The 14,561-nt window shown below is 44.2% G+C and overlaps 1 protein-coding gene across 5 annotated transcripts in view; it reads left to right on the forward strand.

Annotated features, from left to right (window-relative positions):
* SPON1 (spondin 1) overlaps positions 1-14,561 on the forward strand; it is a 260,769-nt gene that overhangs the window by 136,440 nt on the left and 109,768 nt on the right. For all 5 annotated transcript variants that reach the window (XR_007156111.1, XR_007156112.1, XM_047876856.1 and 2 more), the window contains exon 6: positions 10,764-10,912. Coding sequence is in view for 3 of the 5 variants with exons in the window: in XM_047876856.1 (XP_047732812.1) it covers positions 10,764-10,912 (149 nt within the window). In the remaining 2 variants the exon portion in view is untranslated. The remainder of the gene's footprint in view (positions 1-10,763; positions 10,913-14,561) is intronic.

Raw genomic sequence — 14,561 nt, forward strand, 5'->3', positions numbered from 1 at the left:
CTTACCCTAATAGACAGATCCTGTGAATGCTCCAGGTTGTTCCCAATCTCTACCTTCCCTGGAGAAATGGGATATCAATATTAAAAGTAACCATTTATTTGGGGTGCCTGGGTGGCTCAGTGGTTGAACATCCAACTTCAGCTCAGGTCGTGATCTCACAGCTCATGAATTTGAACTCCACGTTAGACTCTGTGCTGACAGATCAGAGCCTAGAGCCTCCTTCGAATTCTGTCTCTGACTCTCTCTGCCCCTCTCCCACTCATATTCATTCTCTCTCTCTCTCTCTCTCTCTCTCTCTCTCTCTCTTTCTCTCTGTCTCTCTCTCAAAAATAAAATGAATAAACATTAAAAAATTTAAGAATAAGTAACCATTTATTGAATGTTATGTACCAAGAACTGTACTATTTTTATATGGATTTCCTTCTATGATACCTGTAACAAGCCTAGAATGTAGGCACTATTGTTATTTTCACTTTCCCACAGAAAAGGAAACTGAGTCTTAAAAAATTTGGGAAGTTTGTTCAAGGTCACACACTAGTAAATGGTGGAAACAGGAGCCTAATGATGACCTTGAACCAGTAGGATATTCATATTTGAAATAAGGATAAACTGATCCATATAACTGCATGGATGAGTGTCAAAACTATGCTAAGTTAAAGAAGCCAAACTCAAAGGGCTACATACTATATGAGTTCATTTATACTATATTCTAAAAAATGCAAAACTATAGAGACCAGAAACAGATCATAAATTGCCAAGGGCTGGGGATGGAGGACTGCAGTTGAGTACAAAGGGACACGTGGTGATATTTTGTAGAAATATTTTGTATTGTGATTGGTTACATGATTGCATGCATTTGTCAAAACTCGCTAAAGAATACATTTAAAATGATAATTTTTATTGAATTTAAAAAATCTTTTCTTTTTTTTAATGTTTATTTTTGGGTGACAGAAAGAGAGAGCATGAGCAGGGGAAGGGCAGAGAGAGAGAGAGAGAGAGAGAGAGAGAGAGAGAGAGAGAGAGACAGAATTCAAAGCAGTCTCAGTGTCAGCACAGACCCCAGCAGGGGGCTCGAACCCTCGAGCTGCGAGATCATGACCTGAGCCAAAGTTGGACACTTAACTAACTGAGCCACCTGGGTGTCCCTAAAATATACTTTATTTTCTAAAGAGAAATAAAGCAGACAGTAATTTTCTTCTTTCTGGGTGGGGGAGAGGTAGAGAGAGAGGGAGAGAGAGAGAATTCCACACAGCCCAGTATGGGTCTCGAACTCACAAACTGTGAGATCATGACCTGAGCTGAAATCAAGAGCTGACATTTAACCGACTGATCCACCCAGGACCCCAACAGTAATTTTCTTCTGATTGCCCCAGCAATTGCCCAACTGTGGGAATAGAAGGGAGCAAAAATCAAGGTTTCAGAGGCTTGGTGGAATAAATGAGCTAAGGTGAGAGCTCAGCATCAGGTTGCAAAGATCTGAGGAAAGAGTTCAAGGAGAGGAAATGGAAACAGTCAGCTTAACTTTCCCAAAAAGCCTGGGAGTGTGGGAAAGACAAAAGATAGACTTTGTGGGAAGACAACGGGGACAGGAAAAAAAATTTTTTTCACTCAGAATGAGAAAATATGAACCTCTTTACTTCAAGGGAGAAGCTCCTCAGTGAAAAAGAGATTAAAGGTGGAGTTTACCCATGTATTTGCCATCTCTAGCACTCTTTATTCCTTTATGTAGATCTGAGTTTACATCTATTTTCATTTCATTTCAACCAGAAGTCCTTTAGTATTTCATATACTGCAGGCATGCTGGTAATATATTAATATATTCACTCAGGTTTCATTCATCAAAAAAGTGTTTCATTTCACCCTCATTTTTGAAGGATATTTTTGCAGGATATAGAATTCAAGATTGACTGTTTTTTATTTCTTTAAGAACTTTAAAGTTGTCATTTCATTGTCTTCTGGTTTGTCTTATTTTTGAAGCCAGCAGTCATTCTTATTTTTGTTTTTCTGATTGTAATGTGTCTTATTGGCTCTGGCTGCTTTTAAGACTTTTTTATTTTCTCTAATTATCATTAATTTATTATGATGTGGATAGATATAATTTTCTTTGTTTTTATCATGTTTGCAGTTTATTGAGCTTCTTGGATCCATACGTTGATATTTTCATCAAATTTGGGGTAATTTCAGGCATTATTTCTTTAAATATTTTTATACCTAATCTCCCTATCCTCTCCTTCTGGGATTCCAATAACCCTTATATTAAACAACTCATTGTTGTTCCAAAGATCACTGAGACTCTAGTTCATTTTTTTTTTTTTTAGGTTTTTCTCTCTGTTTCATTTTAAATTGTTTCTATCACCCTGTCTTTAAGTTTATAGACCTTTTTCTTTGCCATACCCGAATACAGATATTATATTTTCCAGGTCTAGAACTTCCACTGGGTTTTTAAAAATAGTTTCTTTCTCTGCTCAGAGTCCTCATCTGTTTAGCCATTATGTCCATCTCTTCCTTTAAGTCCTTCAACCTGAGAGTAGGTGTTTTAAGGTCTTTGTGTGGTAATCCTGACATACCCATCATCTCAAGAAGTCTTTCTTTTGGCTGTTTTTTCTCATGATTATAGGTCATATTTTCTTGCTTCTGTACTTGTTAGTAATTTTTTATTGTATGATGGAAATTGGTGAGTAACTGAATTTGTTATCTTCTTCTAAAGAGAAAGGAGTTTTGATCTAGCAGATGGTTAATTTACTGGTATATCTACTTCTTTCACTTTTGAGGCTTGTTTTCTAAGCTTTCTTAAGGTGAGTCCAGAGTAGCCCTTACTGTAGTTCGAAAGTATTTTTCTCCTAAGTTGTGGCTTTTCCACAAATATAAATTGTGAATGCCCAGAATGGCCAGCAAGGTTTCTCAAATATGGATAGTTGGAAGTCCTACATCTTCAGCATTGTGTGACTTCTGCACTCTCCATTCAGCTCTTAGCTCCTCAGTAGCTATATTTCCCAGGCTTGTGAAGTTCTGTCCTGCCCATGTACAGCTTAGTGTTTGGGCAAAGACGTAAAGGGACTCCTATGCATATTTATGAAGTTCCTCCTTTGTGGCATTCTTACTAGTATATTCTTACCCATCGACCTCAGCATCTTCAGGTTCCTGTCTTTGCCTCCTCAGCTGAGCCAGACTGTCATGCTCTGCTGTCTTCCACCTTCCTATACCACAGACCAGAAAATGCCCAGGACAAACATAGGGCTCACCTCTTTCCCTTATCTCAAGGGTCACGGTATTTTTGCTGTCTATTTTCTAACATCTGAAAATTGGTGCTTCACATATTTTACCTGATTTTATAGTCACTTATATTGAGAGGGCTAGCCCAGTGCCATTTATTCCTTCAGAGTCAGAAGCAGAAGTTGTGTTAGCATGTATAAATTTGGAGGTTGTCTATAGATAAAACTATCCTATTGTCTTCTCTACTTCACATTGCCTTCAAGATAAAAACTTTTTATTAAGACATTCATATCCCTTCTGATATGCCTGGCTAACTGGCTTCCTCACTGATCATCCCTTCTTTACAAATACACTCTCTCTCTCTCTCTCTCTCTCTCTCTCTCTCTCTCTCTCTTCACTTTGACCTACCTTGTGTTTTACATGTACTCCTGGCTTTCTGATATGCTATGCTTTTGCACATACTGGCCCTTCTACAAAAATACCCTCCCCTTTCCCTTTAATTGCCTTGTCAACTCCCACTTATCCTTTAGAAGGTAGCTCAGCTGTCATCTCCTCCAGAAAGCTCTCTCTAGTACAGTCTGGGTTAAATATCCCTCATGTGTGCTATTGTGTCACTCTGCTTTGCCTTTATCCAAGCTATATTATGTACACTTCATTGTAATTGCCTGTTGTGACCTGTCTTCCATACCTTCCCCGCATCCTCCAGACTGAACATCTTAAGGAGCAGGACTAAGTCTGATTCTGCTCAGAGACTCCAGGGCCTAGCACAGATTTTGTCAATCTTTTTCTATGAAGGACCAGATAGTAAATATTTTACAGTTTGCAGGCCAGACAGTTTCTGTTATAACTACTCAACTCTGCCACCGTAGCAGGAAAGCAGCCATGAACAACACATAAATAATTGTGAAATATAAAACTTCATTGGAAAAAAAAAAACAGGCAGTGGGCTGTGGCTCGCTGGTTTCTAACCTAGCATATAGTATTCCTAGTAAACATTTATTTAGTGAATGAATTAATAGAATAGAATATTATTATTGGAAGCCTCAGAGGAAACGCAAAAGGATACAACAATTGTGTCAGTGCAAGGGTTTTCCCTAGAATGGAAACGTGACACTTTCCTTAAGACCTTAAGGAAAGAAAAAAAGACTAGCTGAGTTAAGAAGGCAGAAAGATAGAAAGTTGAGGAATTTCTGGCCAAATTGACAGATCTCCCCATGCAGGGTTTTTTCCAGGAGGCCATACTGGGATGGGATCCTGAAAAACAGAATAGCTTGGTCAGAGTGAGTTCCTGAAGTAGCCAAGCACATGAAGAGCCAGAGGGCAAGTACCAGCTGCGTTCTGGGCAGCACCCAGGGGCAAACCCAGAGGAGCCAAGTTCTGTAGCTGAATCCAAGGCATCGAAACCCCAAGCAGATTCTGGAACTGAGCCCAGGGAGAGAATACCAAGGGCAAAAGGGAAGTGAGATCCAAGACAACTTTTATGAATAGGGCTGGCAGGTCCACAGCATTTTTCAGTTGGTCACTGGCTACATGATGCCTAGATAAGTCTGTGGTTGGGTTAACCTTGGTCTTCTCAGAGGAGTTAAGTGAGAAGGTTGTCCATTTAGAGATGAAAGGACGAGAAGTGTCTGGAACTTAGGGATTGGAGAAGCTCTGGTTCAGCAGATCCATAAGGACCCATCCAGGGCTAAAACCCAAAGATTTGCTGAGATACATTGGGTGAGGCTGAGGTTGGGTAATGGGAGTTTGTAGCAATGTAGACACTGAGGTTGTAGGACATTCTCCAGTGAAGCGCCATGAATGTTATGTCAAGGAATTATATGGATGACTTTCTGCAGGACTGAGATTGGCAAGGGAATGCAGCCACTGGCAAAGTAGGCTAGGAAATCTGGGCTGTTACTGAATACCTGTCATGCACAGAACACTTCACAGAATCCGTGTACATATAACATGCCGCCTTCTGCATAAGACAAAAAGCCAGACATGGTTCTTCTTTCATCAGTAATGGTCTTTTAGGCATCATTGTGAATGTAGGCATCACTGGTGATTTAGCACCAGCAATGACAACAGAAGAAGTGTCAGAAGTGAGGTTACTGCACATATATTCAGTATATCTCTTTGGAGGGGCTTTTCACACAAATGCACCTGGTTGGCTATCAGTATCTCAAACTCGCATGTCTGATCATTTCCTCCTCCCAGCTTTCCACCTGGACCCAGGTATGTGTAGGCCGCTAGAATACTGCTGGAGCCAGAGAGAGGCGTGCTAAAACTAAAGAGCTGTGTAGCCTTATCTGAGAGCCAAAGAGGTTAGCAATAGTCTTCGTTTCTCTGCCCCTGCCCCTTCCCTCAAGACTAAAGCCCTAGAGTTTCACCAAGGACCTCAGCTGTAGCCTTCCTAAGTATTCCTTTAAGAAAGCCACAAGTATGTACCTTGTCTCCCTATCCCCAGGCTTCCTGATACCTGGGGTTTCTCCTTCTCTTTCCTCCCTTATTTCCTGGAGGGTGCTGGGGCCAGTGCTGAACCTCTGTATGTCCCAGCTAAGTGGATGTGCTAACCACCTCATTCTCAGGCCCCAGACTACTGAGTCCCATTTAGATGATTCCCTCCTGTTTTTTCTTTCAGTTTCAGGACCTTGTATCTGTCATTCTGTCATCTCTACCCACCAATTCTAAAGCAAGCTGCCTTCCAACCACCTGCTCAGATCTTTTTTACTTCCCATGCCTTCCAGAAACCTGTCTGGATTTGCCCCATCCTATTCACATTTAATTTGACTGGCTAATATTTATCAAGCCCATTTTATGTTCCAGCCACTAGTCATGACTTCGTGGACTTCAGCCTCAGAACCACACCAGGAGACTGGTCATATCAATATCCAGAGGAAGAAAATGAGGTTAAGAGTGATTACTGACATATCCTATCTAGAAGTGAGCTTCAGAACTGAGCCTAGAACACACAGTGATCTGATTCAAAAACCAGAGCTTTAACTACTTCACCAAACTGCCTCCCAAAGACTGTCCAGTCTTCCCTCTTATTGGCTCATACCTCTGATCCTGTGTTTCTGTTTCCTCTCTGCTGTTCCCAGATTCAAACCCTACACAACGCACGCAGGAATTGTTGCGGTGTCTCCTCACTCTGGGCCTTCTCCCTTCCCAACACTGGGCACATCCTGGACGTGGTGTGGTGGAGTGGAGAGCGCGGCTCTGGCACCAGACAGATTTGACCTTGAATCCCAGTGTCCTCACTCATCTACTCTTTGATCTTGGGTTAGCTCACTTAACTTCTCTGAGTCTGGGTTTCCACATGTGAAAAATGGGAATTCTTATAGCCTCTTTATCAAGGAAGTTGTTGTTGTTGTTGTTGTTGTTGTTGTTGTTGTTCTTCTTCTTCTTCTTCTTCTTCTTCTTCTTCTCCTTCTCCTTCTCCTTCTCCTTCTCCTTCTCCTTCTCCTTCTCCTTCTCCTTCTGCTGCTGCTTCTTCTTCTTCTTCTTCTTCTTCTTCTTCTTCTTCTTCTTCTTCCTCTTCTTCTTCTTTGAGTGCTTACTCAAAATATAGATAGTGTAGCCTGGCACGTAGTGAAGGGTCAATACATGCTAAGTATTGGCATTTGATTCTTCCCAGAAAGAAACTTCCGTCATGTTTCCCTCCTTTCACAGTGGGCACTCAGTATCCTTCTTGACCCAGTCCTGACTTTCTCCTTCATCTTATCTCTTTGCCTTCTCTACCTCAAGTCCACCAAATAGTCTCCTCTATTTCCTGACCTCTCGGTGGGATGTAGGGAAAAGAACGTGTGCTCTGAGGTCAGGCAGACCTGGGTTTGAACACCAGTTTTGACCCTTGCTAGCTTTGTGAGCTTTGGCAGGTTCCTTAACATCTCTAGGTCTCAGTTTTCTTATCTATAAAGTGAGAATGAGGTTGTAGTGAGGATTACACCTACGAAAGCATTACACCTGACACCTCATAGGTGTTTAATCCTCATATGTATGTCATTATCAGAACCCCTGCTCCTCCTGTCCTGCCAATCTTCCCATGGGAGCCTCCTTCCACTGGACAGTCTCAATGATCTTCCATATTCTTTTAGATTCCCCTTGCAAATTCCCATAATTCTTTCCATCCATAATAGTACCAAGACCTTTGCATTGTGTGGTTCTTTAAAGTTTTCGTAGTTCTTTCCAAAACCAGCCCAATTAATTTGTACAACTCTGGTAGATAGTCCAGCTAGTAATTATTACCCCTATCTTTAAAAGGTAAACTGAGGCTCTGAGAGAGTGAATGACTGATTCATGGTCATGCGTAGAGGCCTGGAGCCCACTTCTTCCGGCTCTTGGTCACCAGTGCCTCTCTTCCTGTACCATTCTGCACCTGAGTGACTGCCATTCACCTGAAGTCATCACCCTTTCTAATGTTGTGGATTGTTTTCCATGGGTACCTGCCTTGTCTCCCCAGGGAGAAGTCTGGTCCCTGCCCCTGGCCTAGTGCCTTGCAGATATCTGTTATATGGTTGATGTCATTCAGTGGATTGGAATTTGATTTAATGTGATATGTTGCAAGACCATTGTAGGAAACTAACAACTAAATTGATCAGAAAGTCGAACTGGTACAATGACATTTTATTCAAGTGTAAGGAACCACAAAGACAGATCCCACTCTTGCGACACCTGCCTCTCTGCACTCATGCCTTTAGACTTTGATTCCTTGGATTTGGGGACTTTGGAGTTGCCTGCTCCATCCTCTCTGCTCTGTGATCTTGTTTCTATAATATCCCTGACCATGCTGGATTGTGAGTAATCTGCTGAACCATCTGTTTCCCCACCCCCAGGCCGTGAGTCCCTCCAGGGCAAGCACCTTATCCAATTCCTGTCAGTGTCCAGGACCTGCCACTGTGCTTGGCACATAGTAAATGGAAGTTGAATGAATAAATCAGAAAGACCCATCTGGGTCCATCCCCTCATCTCCCTATGATTGTGCTCATTCCTATTCTCTTATTCCATAGTACATAGATTTCTTATCGCCTATACTGAATAAAAGGCAGCTTTCTTGTTTTACTCATTTTGTAGCCTCCCTAACAACCAGGAAAGGAGGAAACTATAATTATTGAGTGCCTATTGTGTGCCAGTAGCGATTTCATATATTATCTCATCTTTTAAAAATTGAATTTAATTCTTATAATAGGTCAGTGAGATAGGCATTATCATCTTTGAATTACAGAGGAAGGAGCCGAGACTCAGGGAAATAAAGTAATTGGAATTTGACCAAGTTTACATAGCTAGAAAGTGGCAATGCTAGCATTTGAGTCCTTGTAAGACCAATGCCTCTCTTTTTCGTTGCTGCTTGGTGTTTGTTTTTTAACAGCATGCGGGTTAGCTGAGTGTGTTAGCCCAATAGGTGTCAGGAACTCTGCTGAGCTGAAACTTGAATTTAATCATATTGAATCAAATCTGTGCAAGCCTGCTCCAAAATGCTTCGAGCACATATACTGCCACCTTCCCCTTCGACTGTTTGGGTGAAATGCTTTTGAAAACATGGGCTAAGCATTCTCAATGCATCAGACACAGTGCTAGGCACTAGGGACAGCATTGAGGACAGGTCTCCTCAGGGAGGTTGTAGTCTGGTGGGGAAACAGACATGTAACAGTGATCATAAATGTTATCTGTGCTATGGGGAGACGGGAGACAAGGCTTAGGTCAGTCTGGGGACTCCTGGGGGATTCTGGGTAAGTCATGAAGGAGGGATGAGAGTTGGCCAAGCCAGGCAGGAGGAGAGCATAGAGGTAACAGCATGTGCTAAGCCCCTGAGGTGCAGAATTGCAGGCAGGATGGGTCTGGGAAAAGGGGGCATTTTGGTAGAACAAGGCAGAAGAAGCAAGAGACGCTGAAGCTGGTCTCCCTGTGTTCACAGTGTGAACCAAAGGTCACATGTGGCTCCCAGGCCTTGGCCTTACATAAGTAGTGCTCTTGGCTTAGATGACAACCAGGAGAGTCTCCTCACCCAGGAAGTGAGTTACAGAAAAAGCTGGCAGCATATCCATCTGTCTTCTCTAGGGAAATGATGGATGAACACGGGGTTTGCATTTCCCTGATGTGTAGGAAATAATGAGCAGGCGATTGGGCAGGCTTACACAGTGACATCATGTGCCTGGGGCAGGGCATGGCAGCCCTCAGCAGGCTGGGAGGGTGGCTTTGTGCCCGTGTTCTTGATGGGCGCCTGGAGCAGAGGGCTCTGGGGTAGCAGGGAGCTCGTGTAAACCGGATCTGGCCCTGTTCAGAATGGTTTTCTTACGTGGTAGAGTAAAGCAGAGAGTTCTGTCACCCCGGGCCACAGGGGAGTGAGCTGCAGTTGTTACTTGTGTCCACCCAGTTCGAGTTTTCCTCCTCACTATGCCTGAAAATGTCCTTTAACTCAGGACTTTATTAACCAACCAAAGAATGGCTGAGAACTGGCCTGGTCTTATGATGGACTATATGTTCATTAACCAGCATACACACATATATATACATCAATACTCATCACAGGCAGAAACAAACCCAGTGAAGTGCTGATGTTGACTCTCCGTTCCTCTCCCTCCTCCCCCTGGCACTTGGAAAACCCCTCAGTCAGTTTTGCCTTGGTCCTGTCCAGATCTTGTTCTGTTCTCCCCCCACATCACCCATTGGTTCCCTCCTGCACCTCCCTCCTCGTTCATCCACGTCACCCTGATGTCATCCTCTTCACCACATCACCCTTCCCTCCTGTAGGCGCCCTCCCCTGTGATCCTCACCAGACCGCTGTGGACCAGTCCCTTCCACATACCCAGACCACCTTTCCCCATCCTCTCCCGTGGCTAGTCTGCCTACCCCTCATCCTGGAAGGCACAGAAAAGCCAGCTCAAAGCCAACCATGCTTATTTCCAAGAGCTTCCCAAGCCCACACTCATTCCCTCTACCCTTTGCTCCTTGCTCTCCCCCCACAGCCCCACACTCCCCTTTTGCTCCCTCTAATGCATTCTTCACACGGCTGCCTAGATGACTTATCTAAAATTCAACTGCGAATACGCCATTCCCCTGCTCAGGACCCTTCAGTGATTTCAGACCCTTTCAAATGGCATCCAAACTCCTGAGGCATGCGAGGCAGAGCCATCCATGAGCAGGCTCCTTTCTACCTCCCTGGCATCATTTCCTACCTCTCCCCTGACAGTTGGTGACACAGCGATGCTAAATTACTTATGGCTCCCCAAACACACAGTGTTATTTAATGGTTCTGAGTCTGCCAGAAATAGCCTCTCCTCTCTATTCAGTCTTACAAATCTGATCAGCCTTTAAAAGTCTCGCTTCAACCCTTCCCTGAAACCCAGAATGATTTCTGTCTATTGTTGTCCTGTCTGCATATTCCCAAGACCTTCTTGTTTACAGCAATGGTTTTATTCATCCCTGAATAGCACAGGGCCTAACACAGAGTGGGGGCTTAGCCGGTGCTGGTTGAATAATTGTCCAATTACACTTTCTTTGCCACATTTAAGGGACTCGTGCATTAGCCACAGCCACACTGATACCTGCATTCTGATTGGCTTTCCCAGGTCGGGCCAATCACTGGTCTGCAATCATTGGTGGATCCCACTCCAAGAATTACGTGCTATGGGAGTACGGAGGATATGCGAGCGAAGGTGTCAAACAAGTTGCAGAATTGGGCTCACCTGTGAAAATGGAGGAAGAAATTCGGCAACAGGTAAGAAAAACAATCACAGAATGACCCCAAACCAGGAGTGCAGTCAAAACATCCCTTAGATTTCTTTCCTGGGGGCTTGAAATTCACAGTACAATGTGCTGGAAAATCGGTGCCATAGGAAGCAAAATCTATTTGCTGAGTTTGGGGGTTTATGTCAATGTGAGGACAGAGACACACATGTCTATCCTGTTGTCTCAGATTTTCCCCGACTGTATTGGCATTTTCTTCAGTGTGTACTAAAATCGGCTGCTGTGGCCACGTTTTGGGATGCGGCCTCCTGAGAGTCAGTGCAGTTGGTTATGGTTTTCTTGCTATGATCCTTGAGAGGGTCGCAGGAGTGACACTGAAGTTGCCCACACCAGAATCACTATTCCAAAAATACACTGCATATCAGCCCATGCTTTTTGCGACTATGCCTCGAGGTGTTTAACAAGTTAGTTGGTCATTAGTTGTAATAATTAGGGACTGAGGATCTTTTATGTACTATGTACTGTGTGCCACGGAGCCAGGAACTGTACCATTATCTAGCCACCCCCCCCCCCCATCCCATTGAGAGTTAAGGGAGAAATAGCCCATTGTTCTTTTTGATTTGCTTGGCTGACAGTGCTATCGTCCCTCATTAAAAGCACTAGAAAGAGGCCGAAGAAGCATCTGGCAAGAAGAGCTGCCATTTTTCCACGGCCATTCACAGGCTGTACTGTGGAGAGGTGATGGGCCAGCTTCGGCTGGTACCACGCACTCACAGAAGCCCTTCAGGCCTGAGAGGGCCCACTGGGCAGATACGGCTCACTGCTCACAAGTGCTCAGGAGGGAGTAAGAAAGGAGCAAGCGTGCTTGGAATGTGGTCATTTCAGAGCACAGGTCACTGCGAGGCTGTCCCACATCTCCTGAGACTGCAGGAGGCCCTGGGGACCTGTCTCAGGACGTGTGTGTGCCCACAGGCCTGAGCAGCACAGGAGGGCAAGCTAAGCTGAGGCCCCTGGTGCCTCTCTGTGAAGTCTCCCGTCGGGACTCCAGGCTGCCCACAAACTTTAAACGGAATGCAGCACAGGTCACCCTGACTCCTCCTATAATCTCCTGAAGAATCCTTTTGGACCAGAATCCAAAAATTCCCAGGAATTAGCTTATGTTTTTTATTAATTTGATTTAAAGCCTTTTCTTCACTCTTGGGAAAAAATGTCTAACCAGATGTTTCAAGATTGCATGTTATTCATCACAAGTGTATCCAACCAACTAGCTAGTATTTCCCAGACTCTGGCCGGCATGCTCATAACTCACCTTGCTCGTGTACCTACACCTGTAAGGCCATGGAAGACACCACCTTTTTTTTTTTTTAACTTTGTTTATTTATTTTTGGGAGTGCAAGTGGGGGAGGGGCAGAGAGAGAAAAAGAGAGAGAGAATCTCAAGCAGGCTCCACACTGTCAGTGCAGAGCCCAGTGCAGGGCTCAAACCCGCAAACCATGAGATCATGACCTGAGCTGAAGCCAGCTGCGTAACCGACTGAGCCACCCAGGTACCCTGGAAGGCATCGTCTTGGTCCTAATCTGTCCAGCCTGTCATGGGGGAGGATCCTTTGCGATCCTGAGGGTCCACGTTCCTGGTTCTCAAGCACAGGATTCTGGTACACTGGCTTGGCAAGTTCCGTTGTGTGGTATGATAAAACAACACACACACACACACACACACACACACACACACACACACACATTACAAATAATAGTGGAAACACTGAAGTTTGAAAATAAATTAGGTCAAGGTCAAGGGCATCTTCTTAATAATGCCAGTCTCATTCGGTGTCCTTCTCGAGAGATTCCTGGAGAGAAGGGAAGCATGTATGAATCATGAGAAACTGGGACCAGTTGTGCTGGCAAACATTATTTATCATGTGTCATAGCAGCAAAAAGGTTGGAAGCTGATGGACGGGGCCCCCAGCCTTAGAACATCCCCCTTAGGAAAACATTCTTTGCTTGGTGTGTTCCTAACCAGCACACATGGGATTAGCTATCTAATCCCACAGTGTGCCTATCCCAGCTGGCTAGTATTCCTGACATTAAACCATAATAGGTTTAATTATGAATACTGCACCTGGGAGTTAAAATCCCACTGAGCATTATCTCGGGGTCTATCACTGTCTTTCAGGCCCCCTGGTGCGGGTGTCTACTTTTAGCACTCATGTCTAGTCCGAGAAGACAGTAGTAGTATCCCTGTTTTACCAATAAGGAGACTGAGCCCCAGTCAACAGCCAGAGAATACTGGAAGTTAAACCCAAATCTGTCTTGCTCCAAAGCTTGTACACAGTACCATATATATAATTTGCAAGGCCTAGTGCAAAGTGGGGCCCCTTGCTCAAGACTTAAGAATTCTAAGATGGTGCTGCTGTAAGAGATGATGTAAGAGAGAGAGCACGCGCGCATGTGAGTGGAGAAGAGGCAGAGAGAGAGGGAGAGAGAATCCCAAGCAGGCTCTGCACTGACAGTACGGGGCTCAATCCCACAAACCATGAGACCATGACCTGAGCCGAGATCGAGAGTCGGACACTCAACTGACTGAGCCACCCAGGCACCCGATGCTGTGAATTTCATAGCGTGGGGCCCTGAGAGCCTGCTGGTCACACACCCTTGAAGGTGGCCCTGCCAGTCCACTTGCCTGCCCGGTACAGCTGCCCCACAGAGAAACCCCTCCCACCAGCCTCTGAAATAATCCCTGTTTCCAGAGCTCCACTAGCAGTGCATCAAGCCCCAGAGCCCCTTGGAAAGTCAGCCAGAGAGAGTGATTTCCAGGCCCCTTTAGTTCCAAACCATTCATAATTCTCAATATTGTTCCCTGCAAACACATAATTTATTACATTTTTCTGTAAGTCAGGTAAGAAACAACATAAAAAAGAGCAAGAATATGAATCCTTCCAGAATATAAAAGTGTCCTCTGAATAACTGGGAACTTGTTTGAACACATCTACAAACTAACACAGTGTTCTCAGCCTTTAATGCCTTATATCCTACCAATCACTCTATCAAAGAACCTGAGTCCAACCAGGATGGGGGAAAAAAAAGCCCTTTTTTCCCAAGAAAGACATTTATATGCTTACTAGCATTCTCTTATTATAGACTTATCGCTCACCTGTAAGTTTCAAGGGCATTAAAAATCACAGTAGATATTGTTGGAGGTAAATCTTATGCTAATGGATTTCAAACACAAATGAACAAAAATAATAACCCCATTAGTAGTGGAAAATTGTAATAATATTGTTGAGTATAAATTTTACTGTTACCCTAACTGCAAAACGGCAAGAAAATTAATGAAAAATCACCATCACGTTATTGGCTATACCACTGATGGCCAGAAAGAGATGAGGAAACGCCCAATGCACACTTCTTAGTGGATGGACAGAGTGTCCTGATGACCAGTGGGGACTGTGGATTAGAAATACTGAGCTCAGGCTAGACCGACAAGTCACAAAGAGGTAACCCGAGGCAGGTGGAGGCAGTAGAGAATGTTAGATCAACTTGTAGGTGGACCCAGGAACTAAAAGTGAGCAGATATTTGCTCACTGTTAGGAAAACGTTGCACTGAGTCCGTTTCCACTTTATCAAGCACACCCTTATGGCATGTGTCCAAGGCATCTGGTTCTCTGCCAACGATGCCCATTC

Source organism: Prionailurus viverrinus, chromosome D1 (assembly GCF_022837055.1).
Source record: "Prionailurus viverrinus isolate Anna chromosome D1, UM_Priviv_1.0, whole genome shotgun sequence".
NCBI classification, from domain to species: Eukaryota; Metazoa; Chordata; class Mammalia; order Carnivora; family Felidae; genus Prionailurus; species Prionailurus viverrinus.